This window comes from Barbatula barbatula (assembly GCF_947034865.1).
Source record: "Barbatula barbatula genome assembly, chromosome: 6".
NCBI classification, from domain to species: domain Eukaryota; kingdom Metazoa; phylum Chordata; class Actinopteri; order Cypriniformes; family Nemacheilidae; genus Barbatula; species Barbatula barbatula.
The window spans coordinates 11,576,185-11,600,223 of NC_136765.1; the positions used below are offsets into that span (position 1 = coordinate 11,576,185).

Sequence of the window (24,039 nt, forward strand, 5' to 3'; positions counted from 1 at the left end):
ACCACTGTGAGAGAGAGAGATAGAGAGAAACACATATAACTAAACCTAAATCTAATACTAGCTTTGAAATATAGGACGTATGGTACCTGAAACAAAGGATGCTTTTCATTTTTCTGTTTACAATTAGACTATTTTTAATTGCTTTTAGTCAAACGCTGTCGAAGTGAGTTTATGGTGTCATGTATGGTTTGTACATGCCGACACTATAATTCTGTGATCTCTTAAAACGGTGTCATGATCAGAGCCAGGTCTAGGAAGGAAATACACCCCCCCTCCTATAGTCAGTCCTTGGGCCCCCTCCAAAAACTGACCATTTAAATGATTTTATATTTATTACATTAATTATTCATATTTTAGTTCTTGTATTTTTTTATTGATTAAAAATATTGTATTTTCTAGGGTGGTTAAACGATTAATCACGATTAATCGCATCCAGAATAACAGTTTGTGTTATCATAATATATGCCTGTGTACTGTGCATATTAATTTAATTTAAAATAACACATAAACATACATGCATATATTTAAGAAAATAATAGTTGTTCAAATATAATTTCAATTGTCTGTAAATATAAAGAAATATATATATATATATATATAATATACATGTATGTGTATGATTTTGTGTTTATAAATACAAAATGAATATGCACAGTACACAGACATATATTTTGTAAGCATAAACTTTTATTCTGGATGCGATTAATCGTTTGACCACCCAAGTATTTTCTAATAAATTATGATCTATCAGTTTAATCACAGATAAATGTCAAATGTATGCAACAATAATATTTATTATAAATAATACGTAGCACACAATTACAAAATAAACCTTTTTTTAATTTCAGACAAACTTCAAAACAGCACATTTCAATCTCTATGTTTTGACAAACACTATTGGCACAGAAACCTCCTGCGGTCAGCACTCCGGTGGTCAGTGATGCAATAAAGCTGTACACGGTGTTCTGAACTTCCATCCAGTCATGCGGAATTGTATTGATCAGAGTGGCAATTAGGGGGGAACTATGGAAAAATAATTATTCTTTTCTATATACATAGATATTGTATTGAGGGATGCGTAGAGATTGAATGGGTTTTTTGCTCCAGAATGTATGCCAGGCAATTAATGGCTTCTTTTATTTCTCATTACTGTGGATGTCAGCACCATCTTTACCCCGCGGCTCAAGGGCAGTTCAGTCTCCTGAAACACAAACAGGGAGCTTGGAGACCGTTCTGCCCTGGGTTTATGATGTGTACATGCCAGTGGAGTGATTACCTTGGAAGTGCAAAAAAAACAGCGATTGAAAATAGAAGCTTCCACAATTCCAGCATGAATGGCTTTTGGACGATGGCTTTGTCCAGTTCTACGGTTTGAGCATTTACTGAAACGATCTTGATAAGTGTATCAGTCGGATCATTTAAATGAACGCAATTTAATTTTAGTCACGCTGCAGTGCAATGATTGGATTGATCTTGCTAGCGTTTGCATTAGATATACCAATGATAATTACAACTGATGGCAACCATTTACGCTGTGTGTATATCAGTGAGAGCGTGTGTGTGGCGGCTGCTAACAATTTTCATTTGTAATGAGATTCATTATGGGAGATGGAAGTTTGGGGAGCCATCGGCCTCTTACTGCTCGTATGCGTTTAAGTGTGTGCATGTTTGTGCCCATGTGGTAATGTGTGCATAGATGTGATGATCGCATGTGTCCAAGCGATGAGGCAGGAGGAAGCACAGCTGTTTAGGGGGCTTCCCAATTCTCCGACCAATCACATTTAGACAATCAATATGAAGCACCCGCAAGACGACATTTTGCATCGTAACGCAGCTTTCGGGGGTGGGAATCAAAGAAATGGCATGTTGTCTCTCTAGATCCCACTCATGATTCCCAGCTAAACAAGTAGATGAATTTGAATAGAGAAGAGATCGAAGAAATCAATCAGCAAATGATGACTTGCATTTCAGGTTGGTTCCTCTCACATTGTGTGGAAGAGAGCAGCGTGGACCTTCTTCAAAACAACTTATTTTATGTTTCATGGAAAAGGAACAACATTAGGATTTGTAAATGATGACAGAATTCATTCTGATTAGTTTCGTGGGAAATGTATAATAAATAAAGAATTGTTTTTCATTATGAATGGACTTAGACATGAATTAAAATGTACTGTTGTTGGTAGTCTTGCTGTGCATGACTCATAGGCACACATTACTCTGTTGAAAACTGGGGTAATTATTCATCCCCGTCCCAATCCATTGTGGTATAACCTATTTCACTCTCAAATGTCAAATTGTGAAATAAAATAGGTTGCAAACAGTTTCATGTTGACAGGGTTGAATACCAATGGAGCTGTGTTATAAACTTGTGTTATCTATTTAGGTTCATCCCCAACTACCTTTGATTGAAGTGTTGTGGTAGACTTCAGAGCCCATATGGTTTTCTGTCACTAAGATCTGAGATGAAGAGCTACAGAGAGGGACGTCTGTTGGCCCAGTTAATGGAGGATATGCTTTTAAGTACCTCTGCTTGCCATGATGGCATGCAGCGTATTTAATTAAAGAACCATTCCAGCATTCTTTTATGGAAGCCAAGAAGCTGTTGCGGTCTAATTGTGGTGAACGGCTTATCGGGAAGAACAATTTAAAGCAGCAATTCTCAATTACTTCTCCAGTTCCGGAGCCGACCTTTCACCATTTTAATTTTATTAAGGGGTTAATTCATTCTTCCCTCCTCACACCCAGTCAGACCGCAATCTATTTCAAAACATCGCCACTGAGCTCTGCTGTGTACCTCGACACGTTTTGCTTAAACGGTGCCTCAGGCATTATACAATAACAGTCATTACATGATATCATTCTGTAGTTTGAAATGTATTTAGAGGTACTTACATATGTTACAAGAAATTGGTTTAAAGTGCATCCGGCAATTTCAACTGCATCAAATTTACCTTTATGTAGGATCAAAATAAAAAAAGGGTAGTGCTAAGTAGTGCATTCAGTCTGAAATTATATTGGAAAAGATGTCCTCAATTCACTTCTGAATGGTGCACAACACTTTTTTTTACAAACAGCAGCTCTTAAGGACAAGGACATTTATATTGTGTTTTATGCATGCTTATAGAAAACTGCACAATATCAATTATGAATTCACTTTGTACTTGAAGAGTAACCTAGTAGCAGACTATGTACTAAAGCACAAGTCGAGGCAGAGTGGTGGGCATCTCGCTAATCCACCTGTAAGCGAGAACAAAGACACATGTAACTCAATATGGGCATGTGCCAAAAAATCTAAGCAATTGAAACAATTTCATCACAATATACTTTACTGTAGCTTTTTAAAAAGCCTTTTCCAAGTTATTTAAAGAGATCGTTCAACCAAAACTGAAAATTCTGTCAGTAAAATTCCCTCAAGTTGTTCCAAACTCCTTTTTTCATGGTTCTGCCTCCTTTTGTCTTGATTTTCTAGCCTAGTGGCAGGATCATGACAGACCCACGTGTTTTGTGTGGAGTGAAACATATTATTGTCGGTCACGACATAATATGTGTTCTCTTCGGGCTCGTCTATGACCCCGCCCCTCTCATTTCCCGTTTAGCTTCCCTTCACTGTTTCATTCCCGACACCTGTCCCTTGTTAATTTTCCTTTGTTAGTTTCCCCTATTTAAAGCCCTTGTGTCTGCTGTCTTGTGCTTGTTTGTTTGCATTGTCACCTTGCCGCGCCTTGCCAGACGTTGTATTATCGTTTGTATTATCGTTTGTATTATCGTTTGTATTATCGTTATTTTTTGCCCCCTCGTGGGAAGTGTTTTGTTTTGTTTCCCTGATTTCCCAGTAAATGATGACAGAACTTTACATTTTTGGTAAATTATCCCATTAAACATGGTTTTAGTTGCATGCTATTTAAAATACAAAATATTTTGAGGGAAGAAATGTATCATTGTGGAAAAATATCATATGATATATGAGTAAATCAGGGTAGACTTAGGAATAACCAGACCACCAGGTGTCATAAACAGGCCATTCATTATTCACAGCGAGGTTATGCAATGTCAAGGGCAGACTCGATTCCGTGATAGACTGTCCATCCTCTGCCGCCAAAACTGATATAAGTTTGCTTTACTTTACTTTTTACAATGTTTTATATTCTAAATCGAATGTATATAAAGTGCTATCTGTTATATAATGTTTGTAAAGAAACATATGATTGAAAAATGTATATCGTCACTGTTCTTCTGAAACCTTGGATGTCCAAATTTGCAGTTGTGCCATGCTATATACCATGCTGATATTAGAGCACTATGACACTCCTACTTGAGCAATTTTGCATAAATAACTATTGTATAAATATAGACAAATTCATTGGATGCGAGCAGCTGGCCTGAAGTCATTGAAGTGTTTGGTTATCGGTCTGGCTAGTAAATATAACAATTTAGTTTATATTTCATTTAATTAAAGTGTTTTAAATTAATTTCAAACAACTCAACAGTTATCCATTCTTTGCAGAGGTTTACCAGAAGCTAAGTTTGCGCTCATGTGTTATGAAGGAGGCGGGGCTCGCGAGAGGGAGGGATGGCTCTGATAGCAGGCAAAACGTTAGCATTTTCCAAATTATCTTCTCTGCCTTTAATTTACTCACATTTTTTACTTTGTGTAGCCTTTTTGGCCAGTTCACTAATGTGAAAGAATTTGTGGTATTTTCACCATTTTCTGTGAAATTGCAGAGAACTGTCATTGTCATTTATAATGAGCGGATCTGATTTGCCATGGTTCTGACTGTATACGTGCCATGGAGGGTGTTGATTGAGTTTAACCTACATCGTATCCAAATGCTTTTGACAACATCTTACAGAATTTGTCAGTTCCTTTGTGCAAATCCACAATGAAGAGCCTTCTCAAATTCTGAGACACATTAATCCAATTCAATTCAATCTCAATTTCCAGCTAATGTTCCAGACATGAGCGTAAGAGACAATTGGAAATAAATATTCTAAACCATTCCCTCTTTTTGAGTAATCTCTGAAAGAGAAACAATGCATCCTTGAATGACATATGATAAAATGATTCTGCAGAAGGTTTGAGATACTGCAGGACAGCTAATTGTTGTTGTCAGACATAGTGCAAGTGTGTCACACTCCTCAGTCTGAATGCATTTGGCTTTGTCAGACAGTGAGACAGACTTTCATTTCCGTGCTTGACGATAGAGCACAGGTGCTGAGCAGCATTAGTTGGTCACAGCATTGCTTTCTGAGTAACATTTATACTCTATGTCAGGAATGAGAAAGTCGCAACAAAGAATTTCAGTTTCACACATTGGACATTACAGCATTGCATGGCTCTTTCTGTTAGTATGTTTCAATTGATCTTGTGAAATATTTTTTCAGATTGACAAACATTCTTTTTTAAATAAATAATAAAATAAATGTTAAAATGAGTAATAATAAATAGTTGCATTTATATTTATATATATACTGTATATGAATTTGTATGTATAAATGCATATAAAAATTTGAACAAATTTGTGTATACATTTCTATATAAATACAATCACATTATGTATAAATATATATTACTCATATTTAAATATATACGTATGTTTGTTTCGTTATATATATATATATATATATGCACCACAATTCCATATAAACACAAAGATTTATAAGATTTATGAGTCAATAAATCGATCTTAAAGACCTAAATGACTGATATAGTGTTCGAAAGTTAAAATTGTTATCATGCACAGTGTGTTTATTTCCTATACAGCTTAATTACTATAGTGGCTTCACTGAGGTTTACCGAGCCGGCAACTTGTTGTTTTGGGTGAGAAAAAGCATAATTGTTCATGGCGAAAATAGAACAAGAGTCTAAACAACAAACAAAATCTACAGGGTCTTTCATATTTAAATGCAGGCATGCAAAAGACCTTCGCTCTGCATTCTAAAACTCACATGCCTCATCCTGCGTCTGTCAAAAAAGAGAGCCATGAAACATGAATCCCAACAGCAGTCTGCAAAATGAAATGAATTACTGACATTACCGACAACGCCTACTTTAGAAAAAACTGAGCATTCTGTACCAAATCTCTTTATAATATCCAGACTGGAATACTAGGTCATTATGGATTCACAGTGCAAACCAAGAGCTATTGTCATGGTGCCACCATGGTAACCAGACACACAATTTCATCTCAGCACTGTACGTCCCTCTAGGCTAACGGCAATGTAGCGCTGATAAATAAATAAACAATTAGACCAGAGGAATGTATTGACCCCATGCCCATTTTAGTCTGGCTGGAGCAACAATAAATCCTTTCTGAATCATCACAGGAGTTTTAACTAAATTCCTTCATGTCCAAACTGTCGAACAAATCCACATGAGGGTATTTCAGGCTCGTACTGACCAATATTCAGAGCCCAAAAAAGATGTTTATCATGTGCACATCCATCAAACACTTACACCTAGAATGCAACAGAACAGCTTTTACTGTATGTGTATGTTTGCACATATGCAAGCACATTCATGTGAACGATGCGTGAAAAACCGTTCTCCGTGCACCCTTCTAAAATATGAATGTGAGAAAAACGCTTTCGCTAGTTTTCGCATGGATGAGCAGCACAACATCTTGAGCAAATGCATAACCAAGTCCAGAATTCTGAATACATTTTACCTGATGTCTTACAATATGGATGGCTTCGAATCCATCTGTGATACGGCACAGTATTTGCATTTATTTTCGCATGTCTTAGATTTCCATTCCAATCAGCATCTGTGTGCTAAACTACAGATTTAAAAAAATACTTTTCACTTTCAACAGTGAATGTTACCTTCATTTTCTGCATCAAAATATAATATTTATACAATCCAATGTTTTCTCTGCTCTCATCAATACTAACCTCGTTTTGCATTCTCAAATAGTGTGCCACTATTTTACTGATGTAAACACTGTCTGTAAATAGTGCAGCTATAGTTTCTCTGTTTGAGGAGATATGCAATAACATTTGAAAGTGAGGCTGGTGATAAAGAGAAAAAGAAGAGGGCCTAAGTGCTTAAATACAAGAAAAGAATGTTTGAAGCTAGATTTAAAGAGACAACTCCTTCATAGTGGCGGTAATTGTCTAGCGTAATGAGAGAGGCTTTGATGGATGGATTAAGACCCATTTTTAGTCTTGAGCCTTCAGCGTCCCTGTGTAAACTCTCATTTGAGTCAGTGGCACCACAGAGGCAGACTGCTGTTATTCTCCAGCCCTGCTCTGTCATTACTTTTCTTTTATTCCCTTTTATTTCTCCTCAGGCACATCATTATTCCATAGGGTCAGGTATCATACACTCTGAAATTCCTTCTGTTTGACTGACATCCCCAGACACACACACACAAATGCAGCTTTTTTTCTAAAATGTGTTGCATATTATTGCAGATTAAGGAAATATCTTAAATGTTTTTCCTAGACAGCAATGATAAATGAAATTCAATAAAGACTTCTGCTTAAATGTCCTCTTTTACAGATTTTTTTATAAGAAAGAATATCTTACATCTACTTCGTCTAGAGTTTAAGGGGATTATAATGTCTCAAAATTGTGCTTAGCTGTACAAAATGTTAGAGATTTTGACACATAATTTGAAAAATCTCAGCACTTTCACTTAAAGTCTCGTACCATTTCTGTAGGAATAGTGTGTGGGAATAAACCACAGTGGACACACTTGATTCTTGAATTCCTCCCACAGTTTCAGTTATTCATAGACTGACTGAACAGAAATTAGACTGACGGCTGAGATGGTAGCATGGTGAGACTCTTGGCACTGATAGCAATGACATGTACATGTAATTTGTTTTCTCTGAAAAGCTTTTTCAGGTCGATTAGAGTGGAATTACATACAGTAAAAGTTCTGCCAAAAGTGAGTGACGGCAGGTGCAAAACCACATACAGTGCAATTGTTTATCATTGCTGCTACGTGACACGCTTAACGTTCTCTCAATGCAGATACTGTTCCGATGTAAAAAAGGCAAACATTAAGGGCAGCCATTTGAGCTTTCACATAGCCTGCAATTTCTGCGTGGACACGTATCACTTTCCAGCAAGATAAGGGATTACATATGGATTAAGAATGTCTTTTTTTGTAAATTGCGCGTTTAATTACAGGCTGCTGTGCACATGAAGGAAAGAGGACAAGAATCATGGGAAACTCTGCGACCCTGAGCGGGCATCGCCTCTGGGAACAGCCCATTAGCTCTGTAATTATAGCCTGGGTGTGATAACTACGCTACACTTCACTACCCACCACATAGAGGCTTTATAGCAGGTGTACATTACTTAATGCCTTCATTACCAAAGACAATCGCTTAATTATATAGTCTAAGGAAGAACATCAAATGCACGTCAGAATCAATTTGAAGAATGTAATGGAGGCGGGAAAGACGTTTATTGCCAAACTGACAAGTACGTCAGTTGGATCAAAGCTTTTCTAGGAATCCCGTGAAAGACTTAATACTGAGATATCGCCTTATTGTGCATAGCTGCTTATCTTGTTTGATCAATGAGCCAAATATATTAGAAATAAAATGACAAGCACATGGATTCAAACAGTAAACTCACGTGAGTTTTAATATATCTTTAGTTTTAAAGTCAACACTACTGACCTTTTTTCTACTTTTCCGTGACATTTATTTTACTTCTCAAAGGTTAATGAGAGTTGCAAACTAATTCTGCTTCCACTGGAATATGAATTGAATAAGAAATGTTCAGTTATTAATAACATGCCATTTCTATGATCTGTTTGTGCATTATCTGACACTTATTTCTGTTTCATCCACTCACTTTCATCCTTATCTCAAAAAATGTATGTATTTTTGGTATGGACCGTTTGACCCGTTTGTGTTTGGCTAGTGTCTAATAATATTTATATTTAATTTAATTTATGTTAATCCTCTTTTTTATTATTATTATTATTATTGTATTGTAATCTTCTCATCATTGTCATTTCAAACCTGCATGACTTTCTTTCAGAAGAGATTTTTTTCTAAATATGTTCTGAAAGACAAACTAATTTAGCTTCCACTGGAATATAAATTTTGAGCTTTCTAAATTCAAAATATTGGATGGACAATTTAAGCCAAGTAACAGTTATTTTCTGTCTCTTTTAATTGTTATCAGAAATAATCTACAGGCACTCTATTATTTGTGAATGTGTACCGGAAGTTCAGTTGGGGTCACAAAAATGTGCATGCGCAGTAACGTTTGTTTATGTTGTTAAGATGACCGGTCTTAGATAACGGTGACAATTTTTAAAGCGCTTACAAATTGTTGCAATTTTCTTGATCTGATTGCTTCCGATTTTTGTCTTATATAAATCGCTTTGGATAAAATCGTCTGCTGAATGATTAAATATAAATGTAGTGTAATCAAACTGGTTCAGTTATATTAAATAATATTTTTTATTTGAATACGATTTTGTTGTTACTTAAATTTTGTACATTTTTATATGCAAAGCGCCTTATCTCTCGCTGCACTACTGGACCATACGACGCATATTGGCGGACTCGGCCTTCGGTGGAAAGCCATAAAGTGCCCAAGAGAGCAAATTTTCCCTAAAAGGCTAATTTCCTACAGCGTGCACGTGTCCCTGACATGTCTCGCTGCTGAAATCTTGGGTGTGGCCGCTTTGTTCTCGAACCAGACGAGCACGAATCCTGTATCAGGTGCTTGGGGCTCAAGTACGCTGAGACAGCGTTTGTGGATCTGTCATGTTCGCATTGCGATGGCATGTCGATCAGGGTGTTGTTCTGCCTGAACACAGCCACAACATCGTCTGCTCCCCTCACCGCTGAGGCATCCGAGCCTGCCGCAGCTGGCGTCGCGGACCGCCCATACCCCGGCACGCTCACCTCTCCTGACTCCCATGAGCAGCAGTGGATCTTCTCATAGTGGAGATGGTGACGAGAACGATGTGTCTGTCACAGCATCTGATGGCAACTTCCGGACATCTGATGCAGAGGACTCCCTGGAGCTCCCCACTATGGCTGGTCGAGCCCAGTTCTCCCCCCATTTGGCGAGGCCGTGTGTATATTTCCACATGACACCTCCCGTTGGATGTGGCCTCCGCATGCTCCTCTCTCGAGGTTCCTGCGCTTCCCAGTGTCCCTCATCTTTTATCTAGAGTAGGAAGGCCTCCGCCTGTGACAGCCGTTGGTAAGAGCCCTCGCCCGTATTCAAGTGCTGCCTTACCTATTTCACTGGAAGATCATGATTGACGGCAGTACACCCATGACTCGCCTAGGTCGGCAGTCCTTCGCCCGCTGCAGTGACCCGGGTATCCTCCCAGGTTCCTCAGCCCAAAGGTGAATGAATAGGCGCACCATCTTCCTTCTATACCCGTATGTACGGGGCGGAGACCGGCGCGTCATACCATTCGCCAATGTCATTGGACTTTTAAAAGTACAATCAGAGTTGATAGGTTCTCAAGATCGAACCCGAGAGAGACCGACAGAAAAGGAACTGAGGTTACATCCGTAACCAAGACGTTTTACATTACGAATTGCATTTTAAAACATAAGATTTAGAAACAGAAAACACTCTGTTTGAACAGCCCCTCTAGTTGAAAGATCCCAATGTTCTGTTCCATTGTGCACCATCTATATGTTTGTGAATGCAAGGAAGTTGTGTCAATGGCTTCACACTAATTTTGTTCTTCCTGTTATGACATTAACTAGTGGTGGTTTGCATTGCCTAGGAAATACTGTATACTAAGGTTTAAAACAAACAAACAAACAAAAAAACACGAAAGTGGCACTTTAAGCTTGATTTGTTCCCACTGAAGGAAAGTACCCTCATTAAAATGTAAAATAAACTTTTAATGATTATCTTTAGAACTTCACTAGTTTAAACATTTTATATTATACATTGGTACAATGGAAGTTTGTTTAGATCACCAATATTCCATTGAAAAAGATAAGAGAGATCATCTTCAGTGTGTTTCCCTGCGAAATATGCACTTCTGGTATACCATTAGCACACACAAATGTTATGCTCTTCTCCATCCAAAGGAAAATGAAATCAATAGAGACTTCATAATGCTTCAAAGTTAAAATTGCATTGCAATTAAAACTTAAACAATGCCACACTAAATATAGGAGACACTTCTACCACTGTCAGAAAAGTATTTAAAGTTGACATTGAAGACATTAGGGTTATTTAAAGATTTTTGAATACCTTGTAGGTCAGTACATTTTGTAGCTTTTCTGAACAAGCATTCATTTGCTATTACCTTAAAAACAAAAGTTCAAAGCAATTTGTAATACCAATGGTGAGATTAACATTAAAATTACACCATGATTGTATTTCCTCTTGACCAAAAGAGTTACCATGCCAACAATAATGTCACTATTGGGAATTGTGGAAGTCCTTAAATATGATGAATTTATGGCAGAGCAGAGGTGCTAAAGGCCACTTTGTCACAGAGTTGTCAAGAAGCTTGTGGTTGAACTGATAATAATACTGATAATAGACATTTGCACTGAAAAGCGTCTGCCAAAAGGTAGCACTTTCTATTAACATGCTAAGGTAGCACTAACTTTATAGTCTTCATTGAATCACCCTCGAGTTGTTCCAAATCATGTGTAAATGAACAAATAAATGTGGTAATGGTAATTTAGACAGATTTGGACCCACTTGAGGATTTTGTTGGAACAAATGTGTAAAAAAGCATTAAAATCAATATTAGTGTAATCAGTTTATTAGTGTTTAAATGTGTGTTCACAAAAAAATGATAAACTTACTGTAAAAGAATGAGCTCGATAAGCATGAAGGCAGCCATGATGATGAAGGGCATGCCAGGGAAGGTGGGCAGGGTCAGAGGGTAGAGGCCATTAAAAATCGTGGAAGAAATAAGAATGCAGGTCGCTTCCACTGAGGCAGAGAAGGAGAACATGGCACCTGAGGACATCAAAATTCAGGTCAATGAAAACATGAAACAGACATCCACAGAAATTCAGGTTGAACCAGGTTGAACCTGAAACTAAATATTTGAGTAAATATATATTTCACATTGGATTTTAGACAGATAAATACCACAAAGCAGTTGTATTGTATTTTATAGTTTTTTTTATATTGTATTTCAGTTTTACTTCAGAAACTTTAAATCTTCAAAATTGGTTCATCAAAGTCAAATGTAATAACAGAAATAGTAGGAAAAAACAACAATGTAACAAGCTCAACAAGTTCTACAGCATGCATAAATTCAACGTGACCTTGGTATGGTCACATTCCCTGGTGATCACATGACCATGACCTTGATCGCATGATCAAAAACAATATTTAAATCTTAGCCGAGACAAAAAATAAACATTGACTACATAAAAAACCCTCAAATGTAATTGATAAAGTCATGTCAAACTTTGTAGGACAAAAATGTCTTTAATATGCCGCGGACGCCCCTGAAATTCATATCCCGCGATTTTATCAGAATGAAAGAATAATGGCCGTGGAAGCTGAGGTGTGCAGTGGATCGCTGGCATCATGAATAATGGTTTGATCCACTTTGATAAAATATCTCCCAGAGCTTTGTGACTGCTCTGACTAACTGGAGCAGAATAAGCCAAGGAGCATCAAGGTAGCCTTTAAGGGCCTGAAACATGCAACACTTATTGATCTTAGCTGGATGTGGAAGTCGCCTGAGTGCCCCTGAATGAGTGCAAACAACAGTGCATTTAGTGACACATGCAGTCTGAGACGCAGATTGAGAAAATGCCTGTCGAAATGGAGAAAGGCGACATTATTTACAAAGAAAACGTTGCGTTCACGCTTGGACATAACCTGTCATCAATATGTCCATTCAGAGGCATGTCTCTCTTGAATCAACAAGAAAATAAATAACATAAATGGAGAGAAAGATGCTTGTGTCCTCGAACAAAGTGGATATTTCCTGTGAGTTTGGCCAACAGCTTCACGCTGTGTGAAAGGAGTCTGTGGTCCTGAATATGAAAGTCTACTCAAGCTGTTGTTTGCTATAGCTCAATTTCTTTCGCAATGTTGTCCACTTAGCAGTTTGATAATTCAGTAATTTCTGATAAAGCCTTCGATTCCACAGTGAATTATACACTCTGTAACGCTATGTTATCAGGCAGAAACAAATGTGAGACAAAGTAAAGATTTAGAAGAAAAGCATGACTCAAATCTATTTGTCATAGTGAAGGTCAAAACACTTTGGTGCTTCCTGAAGGTATTTCAGCTCATTTCTGGCCCTGTAGATCAAACAGTAGGACAGTAAGTCATGATGTCATATAAAATAAAAGAGCACGACCTTCCAGAAACAGCCCTGTTGGAAGCATGGTACAGTGATGATGTCAGATTGCAATACCATGGTACTACTATATTCATGGTGTTATGAAAAATCATGGAAATGTATTTTTAGAACACCATGGTATTATCATGGAGTCATAAAAGAACCGCTCCTTGTTTTTCGAACCATTCTCCAGTGGTCCAAAAAACGATTTTCTGTCAGAAAGGTCTAAACATGTTCACGTACACCAAAGGCAGTTTTGTGAAATGTTTATAGAACGGACTGACACTACAGATGGCCTTTATTATTAGAGAAAAACTATAAATAATCTTCCAGAAATGAAGGGCAGGGCTCTCTTCCTCAACATCTCTGATGCAACTTGAACGCTGGAGGTGTCACTCGTATCCTCTCTCACTTGAGCATTGGTTTCACTTTCTGTTATATACAGTATGTTTAAATGTTGTTGTTTTTTGCGTGGTTTAATGTTTTACCTTGTTCGTCTGGTCCCACAATAGCAGAAGATAAAGAACGAATCACTGCTTGACTGATCCCAGCTGGAGCCCCAACTAAAGCCACTATAACAAAACAGGATACATTATTAACAACAAACGGCACACATTATTAAAAGATAAAAATCTGACTCGTCCTGTAAATGGTCTGCTCAGGCACTTTACACTGAGCAGACCACACAGGACAAGTCCGATTTTTATTTGTATGTACAGTATACAACAATAATCTTTTATTTTTCATATTTTATATCTGTAGGGTCTGGATCATTGAAAGAAAGCCATAACCCCTCCACTCCCTTTTGTTCTGGTTTCATGATGCCATCACCAGTTTGTGGCGTCCCTTTGATCTTGATTGATCTGGTGGAGAATTTTATTTGGTGAGCTAAGCTCATCATTATTTTAACACGCAGCTAAAACCGCTACAAATCTTAGGGCCTTCTTAGGCATGATAGGGCCCTATGTTAGTTGTTACAACTCAGCATCTCGCAACTCTTTTGCATGTCGCTAGTTCAAACCTTATTGCATTATTGTTGTAATGTATTTTTGTCTGCCCCTAAACTTGTTTAGTATGTTTTGCCTTGTCTTGTCGTTGTCCCAGTCTGCCTTGTCCTGTCAGTCTACCCCTTGATGAACACCTGGAGGTGTTCATTTAAGGGGGGCTTATGTCATGATTCCGCTATCATGTCATGTTTATTCTTGGTCTTGCGGCTGAGTCATGGCATAGCCTTAGGTTTTGTGTGAGAAAGACATGGCTTTGTTTTGATTCGGACTTGCCATGTGCTTTCTCGTGTCTCGTCAGTGTTTCCCGCCCTTCTGTCTCGTTAACCTTCCCTGAGTGTTTCAGTACCCACACCTGCCCATTGTTATCTCCTTTGTTAGTCTCCCTATAAGATGCCCTCTTGTCTATTGTCTTGTGCTCGTTCGTTGTACCTGTATTGTACCTGTATGCTGTTCATGTTCATGTTCCCAGTCATGTTCTTGGTCTAGTGTATGTATGGTTTCAAAGTTCCTTGTTTTAGTCCTAGTTGTTTACGTTTGCCCCCCTTGTGGGATGAGTTTGTTTTCAGTTTTTTGTATCCAGTTTAGTTAGTGTTTTCCCATCGTGGATGTTTGGTTTGTTCTTGTTATTTATAATTAAAGTATATCTGTTAACCCCTTCATCCGTGTCTGCCTGCACTTGGGTTCTCCCCTCACGATTCACGACATAAAATAACAGAAAGACTGCAAACTTAAACAGATTTTTTGTATTGTATGGAATATTTCTGGCACCCCAGCTGCTAAAATTTCAGTTTTTTACAGGATTCCATTAGTGTATTTATTTGATTAGTAATTCAGAAATATTAATTTTACATCATATAGTGCTTATTTTACATTTAAAATAGATCAGAATTCTAAAACTTGAAGTTTCAAAATGATTTTAAATCCCAAACCTTCGCTGTGGCCTCAAAAATTGGCCTGTAAACACAGGGTTAAAAAGGAGGCGAAAAAATGAATAGACGACTCTGAAACTAACTTCAGTGTTTACTGTTTATGTATGTGTTTAAGTAAATGATAATTTTTGTTTTAGTCTGTGAACCACTAGAAATATTTCTCTCAAATGTATATTTAGAAAAAATATTGTATGGAATAGGCTTGGTAGTCTTTGCATTATCTCAGTCCTTTACGTTGCTTTATGACACGGTTTGTTGACTGGAATTGCCACAATACATGCTGATTAAAGGCAAAGCTTGAATGGTCTCTTTATCCACAGCATGTAAATACATGCATAACACTTTGCATCTACAAGCCACAATTACCTTAAATATATGGTGAGAACAGGAATGCTAAGCAATTCTAAAGCGTAAATGAATCCAAAGTGCAATATTCAATTATTCATGGGGGTAATCTGTATGTATTAAATTCTGCAAGGTAATTCCGATTAGGGCTTAGAATGGCTTAGAATGTAAACTCACTCATTTTAGCAGCTTCCTTGTGCATGTTCAGAGAGAAGTTCTCTTCCTGATTAGAACAAAATACATTCTGCCTTTGTGTTGATGACCGTGTAAGCATGTGTGTTGTGGGTGTGCATGTGTGTGTGTGATGTAAATGGAGGTTGTGCCTCCCGTGTGCTGCCGCTGTGCCCCTTATTATCGCGGCCAACAGAACACCAGCATGCTGATTATTCATTGCAGTCGGCGCTCATCTCCGTTTAAAAGGCTTCGGTTCACCACATCGATTAGAATAACAATTTCCACTACCATTTATTTAATTAACGGTATTATTGCCAATCTGTGTCTCTCCAAACGTGTGTCCGTCTATGGCTACCGACACAATGTTATCATTACCTACCACTCTCAGAACTCTCCTTCGGAGGTGCAGCCATCCTGGAACAAGGCAGAGACTTCAAACAGCTGTAAGGATGTCTGCCATAAAAAGTCAGGTCAGGTAGACTTTTTGGGAGAACATTTAAGCATTTGACTGGCTTGTTAGACAGTCGGCTAAAGTGAAAGCGGTTGCCCTCGAGTGATAAAAAAGTTTGTGTGCGTGCATGTCACGTACTGACACCAGCAATCTAAATTGTTTTAGGGAAGAACAACCTGCTCTGATATATCCTCTGGCAGTTTTGAAACGGGGTCCGCTGTGCTGTTTCGAACTGTTTTTTGTATTGTTTCAACCAAAATCATTTTTATTCTTTTGGAGACCCCAAAATACATTCTTTTGTCTTTTTCCACACAGTTCTGTTCTATACAATGAAAGGGAATGGTGACCAGGGGCTTTTAACGAAAGCACCATAAAAAGAAGTCTAATCCACCACTGCATTATATTTTTCAAAATATAAGTCTTCTAAAGCCATAAAATAGTTTTGTGTGAGGATCACACAATAGGTGGAGTAAATGATGACCGAATTATATAAAGAATTTAATAACACCCCTTAACATACACAATGGAATCTTACCGAGGAAGACCATCCATGTATTGTTGGAGAGGGCGAGTAGGACGCAAGAAGCACTTCTGAACACAGCGCTGTGTTTTGCTAGAGTCATCTCCTTCATACACCTCATCAGCACAGGAAATAGACCCAGTAGACCAAAGCCCTACCAGGGAGCAGGTAAGAGATGAATGCATCTGGCTCTGAGGGGATCATGTGCTATATTTTTAACAGTAAAATGAAAGTGTCGGGAACCAGATGAAACCATTTCTTTGGAAGCATCTTCTACAGAGGCTATAGTTCATGTTGCTTAACCGGAAGAACAATACAAGTTCATAGATTTGATTCCCATGGAGCATGCTGACATAATGTGTAGCTTCAGTGCATTGTAAATCACTGTTGGTTAAAATTGAAATGAGGTTTGCCTGTGTGAGACTCACCATGACTATGTTTAGTGCTTATGAGCATTTTGGTGATGTTGTTGTGTGGTTGCTAGGGTGTGTGAGGCAGTTGTTATGGCAATTAAATTGAGTTTTGAAAGGTGGTTCTTTGCAATAAAAATAGCTTGTTTAGTGCTGGTCAACCACTTATCTTAAAAGGGTATAACTAAAGAATTCTTGCATGTTAATGAAGTCTGGAGGAAACGGAACAGCATTGTTTGCTAGTTCATTTCAAAAGAGCCCATCATGAAGTCTTTGTGTCCATTAATGTACAGTAGGTCAATGATACTCTAATTGCTTAGAAAATAATAGGTAAACAAAAACATTGCTAATAGAATCTCATGAGTTAAAACAACACTATGTAAAATAAACTGTTTTATTTGACAGACTTTTCACATATTTTTCAAATGCGGTAAAACATTATAGATTATAGTTAAATTATAGTTAAATTATAGAAATAAACTCTAAAATAACATTAAAAAACATGTAATTTCACTTTACAACAATGTTGCTTAGTTTTTTTTCTGATGACCTAGCTGCCGGAATATTACAGTTATTAAACGGGAAACCCCCACAGTCCTAAGCTTTTTCTCCATAACAAAATCCCAGATAGCCAGACAGCAATGCATTTTTTATAAATTATTAAAATATTGATGTCTGCGAGTCTTTGAGCCTAGACACCGTTAGTTTCTTAAAGTTTTGTAACCAAACAGTTCTTGGCCACCATTGACCACCATAGTAGGAATAATAAAATTTTAGTCAAAAGTGCAACAGAACTTTTTGCTGTCTTACATTCTTCAAAATGTATACATTTTGCGTTCAACAGAACATATAAATGTATAAAGCAATCTTTCCTACTACGATTGCCAATGTCGGCCAAGAAGTGTTTGGTTACAAGCATTTTCCAAATATCTTTCTCTGTGTTCATCAAAACAAAGAATTTACACTTTAACTTGAGGGTGTGTAAATGAAGACAGAATTTTATTTTTTGAGTGAACTGTTCCTTTAACAATAGGATAGACCAACAGCTCCACATGTGAAATATTACAGTCTATAGTCAGCTAAATTTAGTTTAAAAGTTGGTGTAGAAATAATAAAATACTCATAAAATATCTTAAATACTCATCACTGACATTGGCATGCACTAGAATGTTCTTCAGTTCAGCTTTTGATTCATGTAAAAATTTGCAGAAATACTTAGATTCTCTCAGACGCATTGTAAACCTAATCAGTAAATGAAATAACCTTCAATGCGTGAACCTGATGAGGCAGCGTCCAACACGGTCAGCGTCTCCCTCAGAATGTTAGAGAGCACTTGAAAGCGAACACACTTGCGTCGGCATTTGCGTGTGAACACGTGTGAAGGTGTGTGCGTGTGAGACGCAGCGTGACTCATTGCCCTTCCTGCTCATGCAAACAGTTCTGATTTAATTACCCCCTCGCCCGGTGAGGGCCCCGTGTCAACAGACTCAGCCACCGACTCTGATTTGCAGCAGAAAACATAATGCGAATGCATAAACATTCCACGGAAAAGGTCACCGCTCCGTGTTTTTACTTTCATCAACTCATTAGAGCCTGGAGTGTTTAATAATTCCTCACCAACTCCACGCCAGCCTAATTACAAGTCAATTCTAGCCCTTCAGCCATTTACAAAAACTGTTCACCGCAGCCTCTAGACCTGCCAAGATTTTGATGCCTCAGATCTTTAGGAGTCTGTTCACCTCTGCTATAGTTTTTTCAAGTTTCTTTTTCTGTCCTTTCGCTTCTCTTTTCCAATTGACTTATTCAATTGTAGTTAATTAAACTTTTTAAGGCTTTGTGTATTGGGTTGCAGCCTGCCAGGTGGCAACCCCTTCAGATAGAATGTATAATAGGTTCAATCGGGATCGATAGAGTCAGGTTCCACACAAAAGGCAGATGAGCGACTGGTGCCTCAGCGGTGCATCATCGAATAAATGGAGAGCCATGACCTCTCCAATCAGGAAGATGCTTCTTAACTGTCTGTCTTTGTCTAAGCGTCACTATAAGACACGGCATCGACCTGCTCACGTCGGTGAGAGGCATGGTTCCTCTTGACAGCTGGCCAAAACAAAGCTGCCTTCAACCTGTTATGAATCACCGTTGCCGTACAAATTGGGGTTCTCGCATTTATGCTACAACCCATAGCTGAAGTGAATAAATTGATGTTATTCTGAAATTCAATATATTTTCAAATTCTTTAATATTGTTTATTTGCGATTATACATTTAAATTGATTGAGGAAAAATCCATTTTGTGTTTTACCTATGCGTACCAGTGTATTGTATTGTATTGCTACTGCTAGTGGGCTACTGCTGTTTGCAGAAATTGAAGGATCTCTTGGTATTTCAAGGACATTCACAGATCTCTACTCAATAAGATGCAATAAGCCATGAGTCATTAGAGGAAGCATTACTACATAAAACAAGACCACTTACCAACAAGAGCATCCTTGCAGAGTTAAATACCCCAAACAGGGCAGTTGTAAACTCTCTGGGTTCATATTTCAGATACAGCAGCAAGATGGACTGATCCCCTGTGGAGACATAAACACATAAAAGCACGCATTATTTATATCTTCTCTCTCTCCAACCCTTTATTGGCATGACTTACCAGACTCTCTGTTTTTCAAAGCAATATGAAGTGCAATTCCTGTGCCAGGAAATTATCGGTTATAATTCAATGAAATCAAAGTTGGTATTTTAAGAGCAGAAGTGAATACTGTTAGTGGCATTATCAACCTAAAGAGAAGTATTGCCTTGCAGGCACATATCAGCCATACAGATAACCTTTAACAAAGCAAGATAATCTGGTTAGCATAAAGGAATGTTTATGCACTGCTATAACTGTTATAATTGTTTTTGTTGCTTAATTTGCGGAACAAGCAATGCCAAGGTCATCAGATCTTTATAAAATATAGCTTGATCACCATTTATAAATGCAATCACTGTTTCGGACAAATGCAAATTCAGATCTGCATGAGTGGATCTCATAAACCTGTCAATAATATGTTCAGATCATGTAAAATGATTATTAATAGGTGATCAGTGTGAACTTTTCAATAAACATTTGAAATATTTAACTTTGTCGTCCCTAACTATTAATGTGTATTTATATAGATCATTTTGCAAGCACCAGAAGGACTTCCGGTTTAAGTTTCAGTTTGTGTTTATATATATATATATATATATACAGTATATGACTAAATAATATTATAAAATCTCATAGATAATAATTTAAAATGTTCTATTGGATTTAATGTGTTCAAATGTTTGTGTAGTAATAATAATGTAGTAATAATTGACATCTTAATGTTCCTAAAACATAGGCTTTATTGTCTTAAACCTCCCAAAAAACACCCCGAAAAACCATCCCAATATTCCAAGAAAATACTTGCTTCATTGTCTTTAACCAAAGCCGGTATTTTGTGGCTTAAATGTCTTCTGTAAATTGTTTGTGACGGCAACATACTTTTGCCATTTACTGAACATATAGGCTATTTGTGTGTACGTGTGAGAGATAGTCTGTGTATACTGACCAACAGCTACCAGGTTATTTATGAAGGTGCAGAGAATGAGTAAGTGCAATTTCAGTCTATCCTGCCCTGGTCTCCTCTTAAAAACTGCTTTGAAAGAAAGCTTGGCATACTTTAGGATAAACACTCCAGACTGGTCCGCTTGGGCTCCCTCCTCAACCGTATCCTCTTTTGAGGGAACAGTACATGTATTTTTTACCGACATAGGGTCTCTAAGCCATAGGACGATATAATGAAGTGCCAGAACATGGAAACCAATATTAGCCCCGAACGCTGCCTTCAGCCCGTATTCCTGCTCTAGGAATCCACCTAGAAGAAAGCCCATCGTCCCTCCCACAAAGATCATAGACTCGGCCACTGCCATGCGTAACGTGCGATTTGAGTTGGAGCCCATGGTCAAGTCGGCCAGGTAACTGAAACAACTAAGGAAGATGGAAATGTGGCCACCGGTCATGCCTACTAGGGCAGCAGCCATCAAGGTCCAGTAAACATTAATGTTGTCCAGTAGGTCTATAGCCAGTAACAGCCCCCCACTCAGCAGGGACAGCACAGACGGGAACGCCATGACCATACGGCGACCAGCGCGGTCCGACCAGGAGCCCAGTAGTAATGCAGGAGGGATGGAGACCAGGCTGAGGGTGGCGTTGAAGAGAAGGAGGATGTATGATGCCTTCACTTGAACCTCCTCGTCATCTTTGTGGTGCTCAGGGTTATTGCAGATAGTATCATTCCTGAGTAATTGATGACAAACCTGCAATACACAAAAGAGCAGGCAATTTCCCTGTTTATCCCTTGGTTATCATCGGTAGCTTTACAGAATATCCTTGAGTAATAAACTGTACAAAGCCAAATTTTCAGGTACAAAAATGTCATTTTTAAAGTAACAGTAAAAACTAAAATTCTGAAAAAAGAGAACTCAAAAAGAGCAGCAGCTTGTCCAATAAAACAGTGGAGAGCAGCAGTTGCTAAGGTAAAATTGGTTGCTAACGTTTTAATACAAGGCTTAGCAAAGCTTGAAATTGATTTCTGTCATCACATTGGCCACACTAAGGGCTTGACATTTAACACTCTTTTCCCAGTTACTTCAGATGTTACCTGAAAATCTGGTTTTACTTCTCATGTCAGCTTTGAGGATTTTTCGGCTCTCTATTTTTCATTCGGTGTCAGTAAAGATGCTCTGAGTCATTACGGGAATGATGCAGAACCCAGTAACTCATCGCGCCAGGGGACTCCCTCAGAACAAGTCACGGAGAAGATCACGAGCCGCAACCTCACAAATATGATGATATCGAGAAGTAAATGGCAAGAATCAAGGCCATTAAGAGTGGCGTAAGTGAGCACTTTGCAATAAATGATTGGGCCCTTTTTAATCTTTAAACAGTTTTCACGGCGCAGAGCTGTGCTCATTCATATGATATATTCATCCATATTTTTCTTTGCAAACTATTATGTGTAGTTACGCAGAGTTCATTGAAAGGTTAGAAGAATTATAAGAGAGAGGAAGGTAAGGACGCTCGCTTAGAAAAAATGCAATGTGACATGAGCAGGAACGAAATACAGAGTGATTTGGTGAGTAATCTAATATAAACATTGACACTGTTTTAAATTCATAAAATATGTCTCTACAAATGTTTCGAAAACATTTACTCCTATTGCGGTTTCACATTCATTCAATTCATTTAAAAATAAAAAATATTGTTTTTATTTGCAGAAAACCAATTTCTGCATGTATTTAGGAAAAGTTCAAACATATTTTTTGTGTTAACCTAGATTTTTATCCGTTTTTATTTGTCTTTTCACACTGTCAGTCTTTCACATTGCTGTCGAGTGACTTTATGTCACTCACTCCTGAGGAAATTCAACAGACACTGGACTGGAATGACCCCAATACATCTAGAAATGATGATTAAATGACATTTTTAAATGGTCTCTTAATTTTATCCACGGCTGTATATTACAATGTCATATCATGTAACATAAAAACATTTTACTGAGCAATGTTAGTGCAACGTTTTTTTAATCCAAGCACTCTTGAGGCATTTTCATTCTACAGAACATCTGAGGATGGACAAAAGGTTGGATACCCTTTGAGTTCAGGATGAGTCATTTTGGTCCATTTTGCTTCTATGAAGTATACTAAAATAAGTGGGCTCAAAACTACGAACACAGACTTAAGACCACAGTACTCTCATGAGTTCACCTGAAAAAGACAATCTTAATTTAACAAATAATCTCTAAATTATCCTAAAACTGCAAGCATATTCATTTGAAAAAGAATGAGTACAATCTGTTTTTTGTTTTAACCATGCACATACACAAAGGTTAAAACAAAGACATTGAATTATCTCAACCACTGCCAACATTTAAGTTCAGCAACAAGAATCCAGACTAATGACTGTCAGCGTTTGTTTAATCTGCTGCAAGAGTGATAGCGGAGGCTGCAGTTTTGCTCTGGGACTGTCATGGCCGGTTCGGCGTGATTAATGCCTGCTGTGGTTTTGGGTTTTGAGTACATCTTGAGCTCCACTGCAATTCTCCAAGCGCTCGTGGTTTCGCTTCGGGCATTTCCGTTTTGTGTACCAGATCTGTACCCTGCTGACCTGTTTTCAGGGCACAGAACACAACACTGACTCGCTCGGACAAACTTGATTAATGCTTCCCTTTTCCACTATCTCTCTCTTTACTTTGTGTATTCACTAAATCAGCCGCTGTGATATGAAGTACCAGTTCTCTTACCTTTGTGATAATCATCTGTTGATATGCAGGTGTCACGATGAAAGTACTGGTCATATAGAGGAATATTACCGGCTCCACTGTAACAGTTCTCCGCAGTTTCTCTTTCCATGTCGACATATTCAGTTTAGCAGTGAAGGCCACAGGAACAAGGAAGGAAATGGGGCCCGATTTCAGTGTTACAGCTGTGTTATGTTGAGTAAATCCATGTCAAGCGTTTATATTGTCCAGACGGAAATTATGAACAGGGGAGTTGTGTTTTCTTGTTAAAAACGATCTATGAGGTAGTCACACGCGTGTCAGGTGCAACACACCGAAAAGTGACTGACTCGACACTCTCTTATCAGCTATTGTACTTTCGTGGTTGTAAAAGTGGCTTGGCCTTTATTTGCACTGAGCACATCCCCCACAGATTCACATTTATCCAGCACTAGAATAAAACCTGACAGAATAGCTCTTTTTCTAGAGGACGCTTGCTTTAAGAATACTACGCTTGCCAGGGGCAGATTAACACTTCACTGTACCCTGGGCAACAATATTCAAGGGCCCCATCATCACAACCCCAGGATCACCATAATCTGGCAAAATACAGAATAAATTACAGTAATACAGTCAATATACTCAA

At 38.0% G+C, this 24,039-nt stretch overlaps 1 protein-coding gene across 1 annotated transcript; it reads right to left on the reverse strand.

Annotated features, from left to right (window-relative positions):
* Positions 1-904: 904 nt before the first annotated feature.
* On the reverse strand, positions 905-23,740 carry LOC306895173 (proton-coupled folate transporter). The gene is made up of 7 exons (XM_079458209.1): positions 23,418-23,740; positions 20,685-21,432; positions 19,585-19,682; positions 16,716-16,854; positions 13,763-13,846; positions 11,770-11,926; positions 905-3,237 (listed from the first exon to the last, which is right to left on the reverse strand). The coding sequence occupies exons 1-7, from the start codon at positions 23,532-23,534 to the stop codon at positions 3,192-3,194; spliced, it is 1,389 nt and encodes a 462-aa protein (XP_079314335.1). The 5' UTR covers positions 23,535-23,740; the 3' UTR covers positions 905-3,191.
* Positions 23,741-24,039: the final 299 nt, after the last annotated feature.

What these genes read in the sequence shown, in the direction of transcription:
- LOC306895173 (XM_079458209.1), bottom strand. Translation starts at nt 23,534, where the DNA reads ATGTCGACATGGAAAGAGAAACTGCGGAGAACTGTTACAGTGGAGCCG. An exon ending in TGTGGGACCAGACGAACAAG is followed by an intron (nt 11,927 to 13,762) that starts GTAAAACATTAA and finishes TGATGTCCTCAG; the next exon opens with GTGCCATGTTCTCCTTCTCT. An exon ending in ATCGAGCTCATTCTTTTACA is followed by an intron (nt 3,238 to 11,769) that starts GTAAGTTTATCA and finishes TCTCGCTTACAG; the next exon opens with GTGGATTAGCGAGATGCCCA.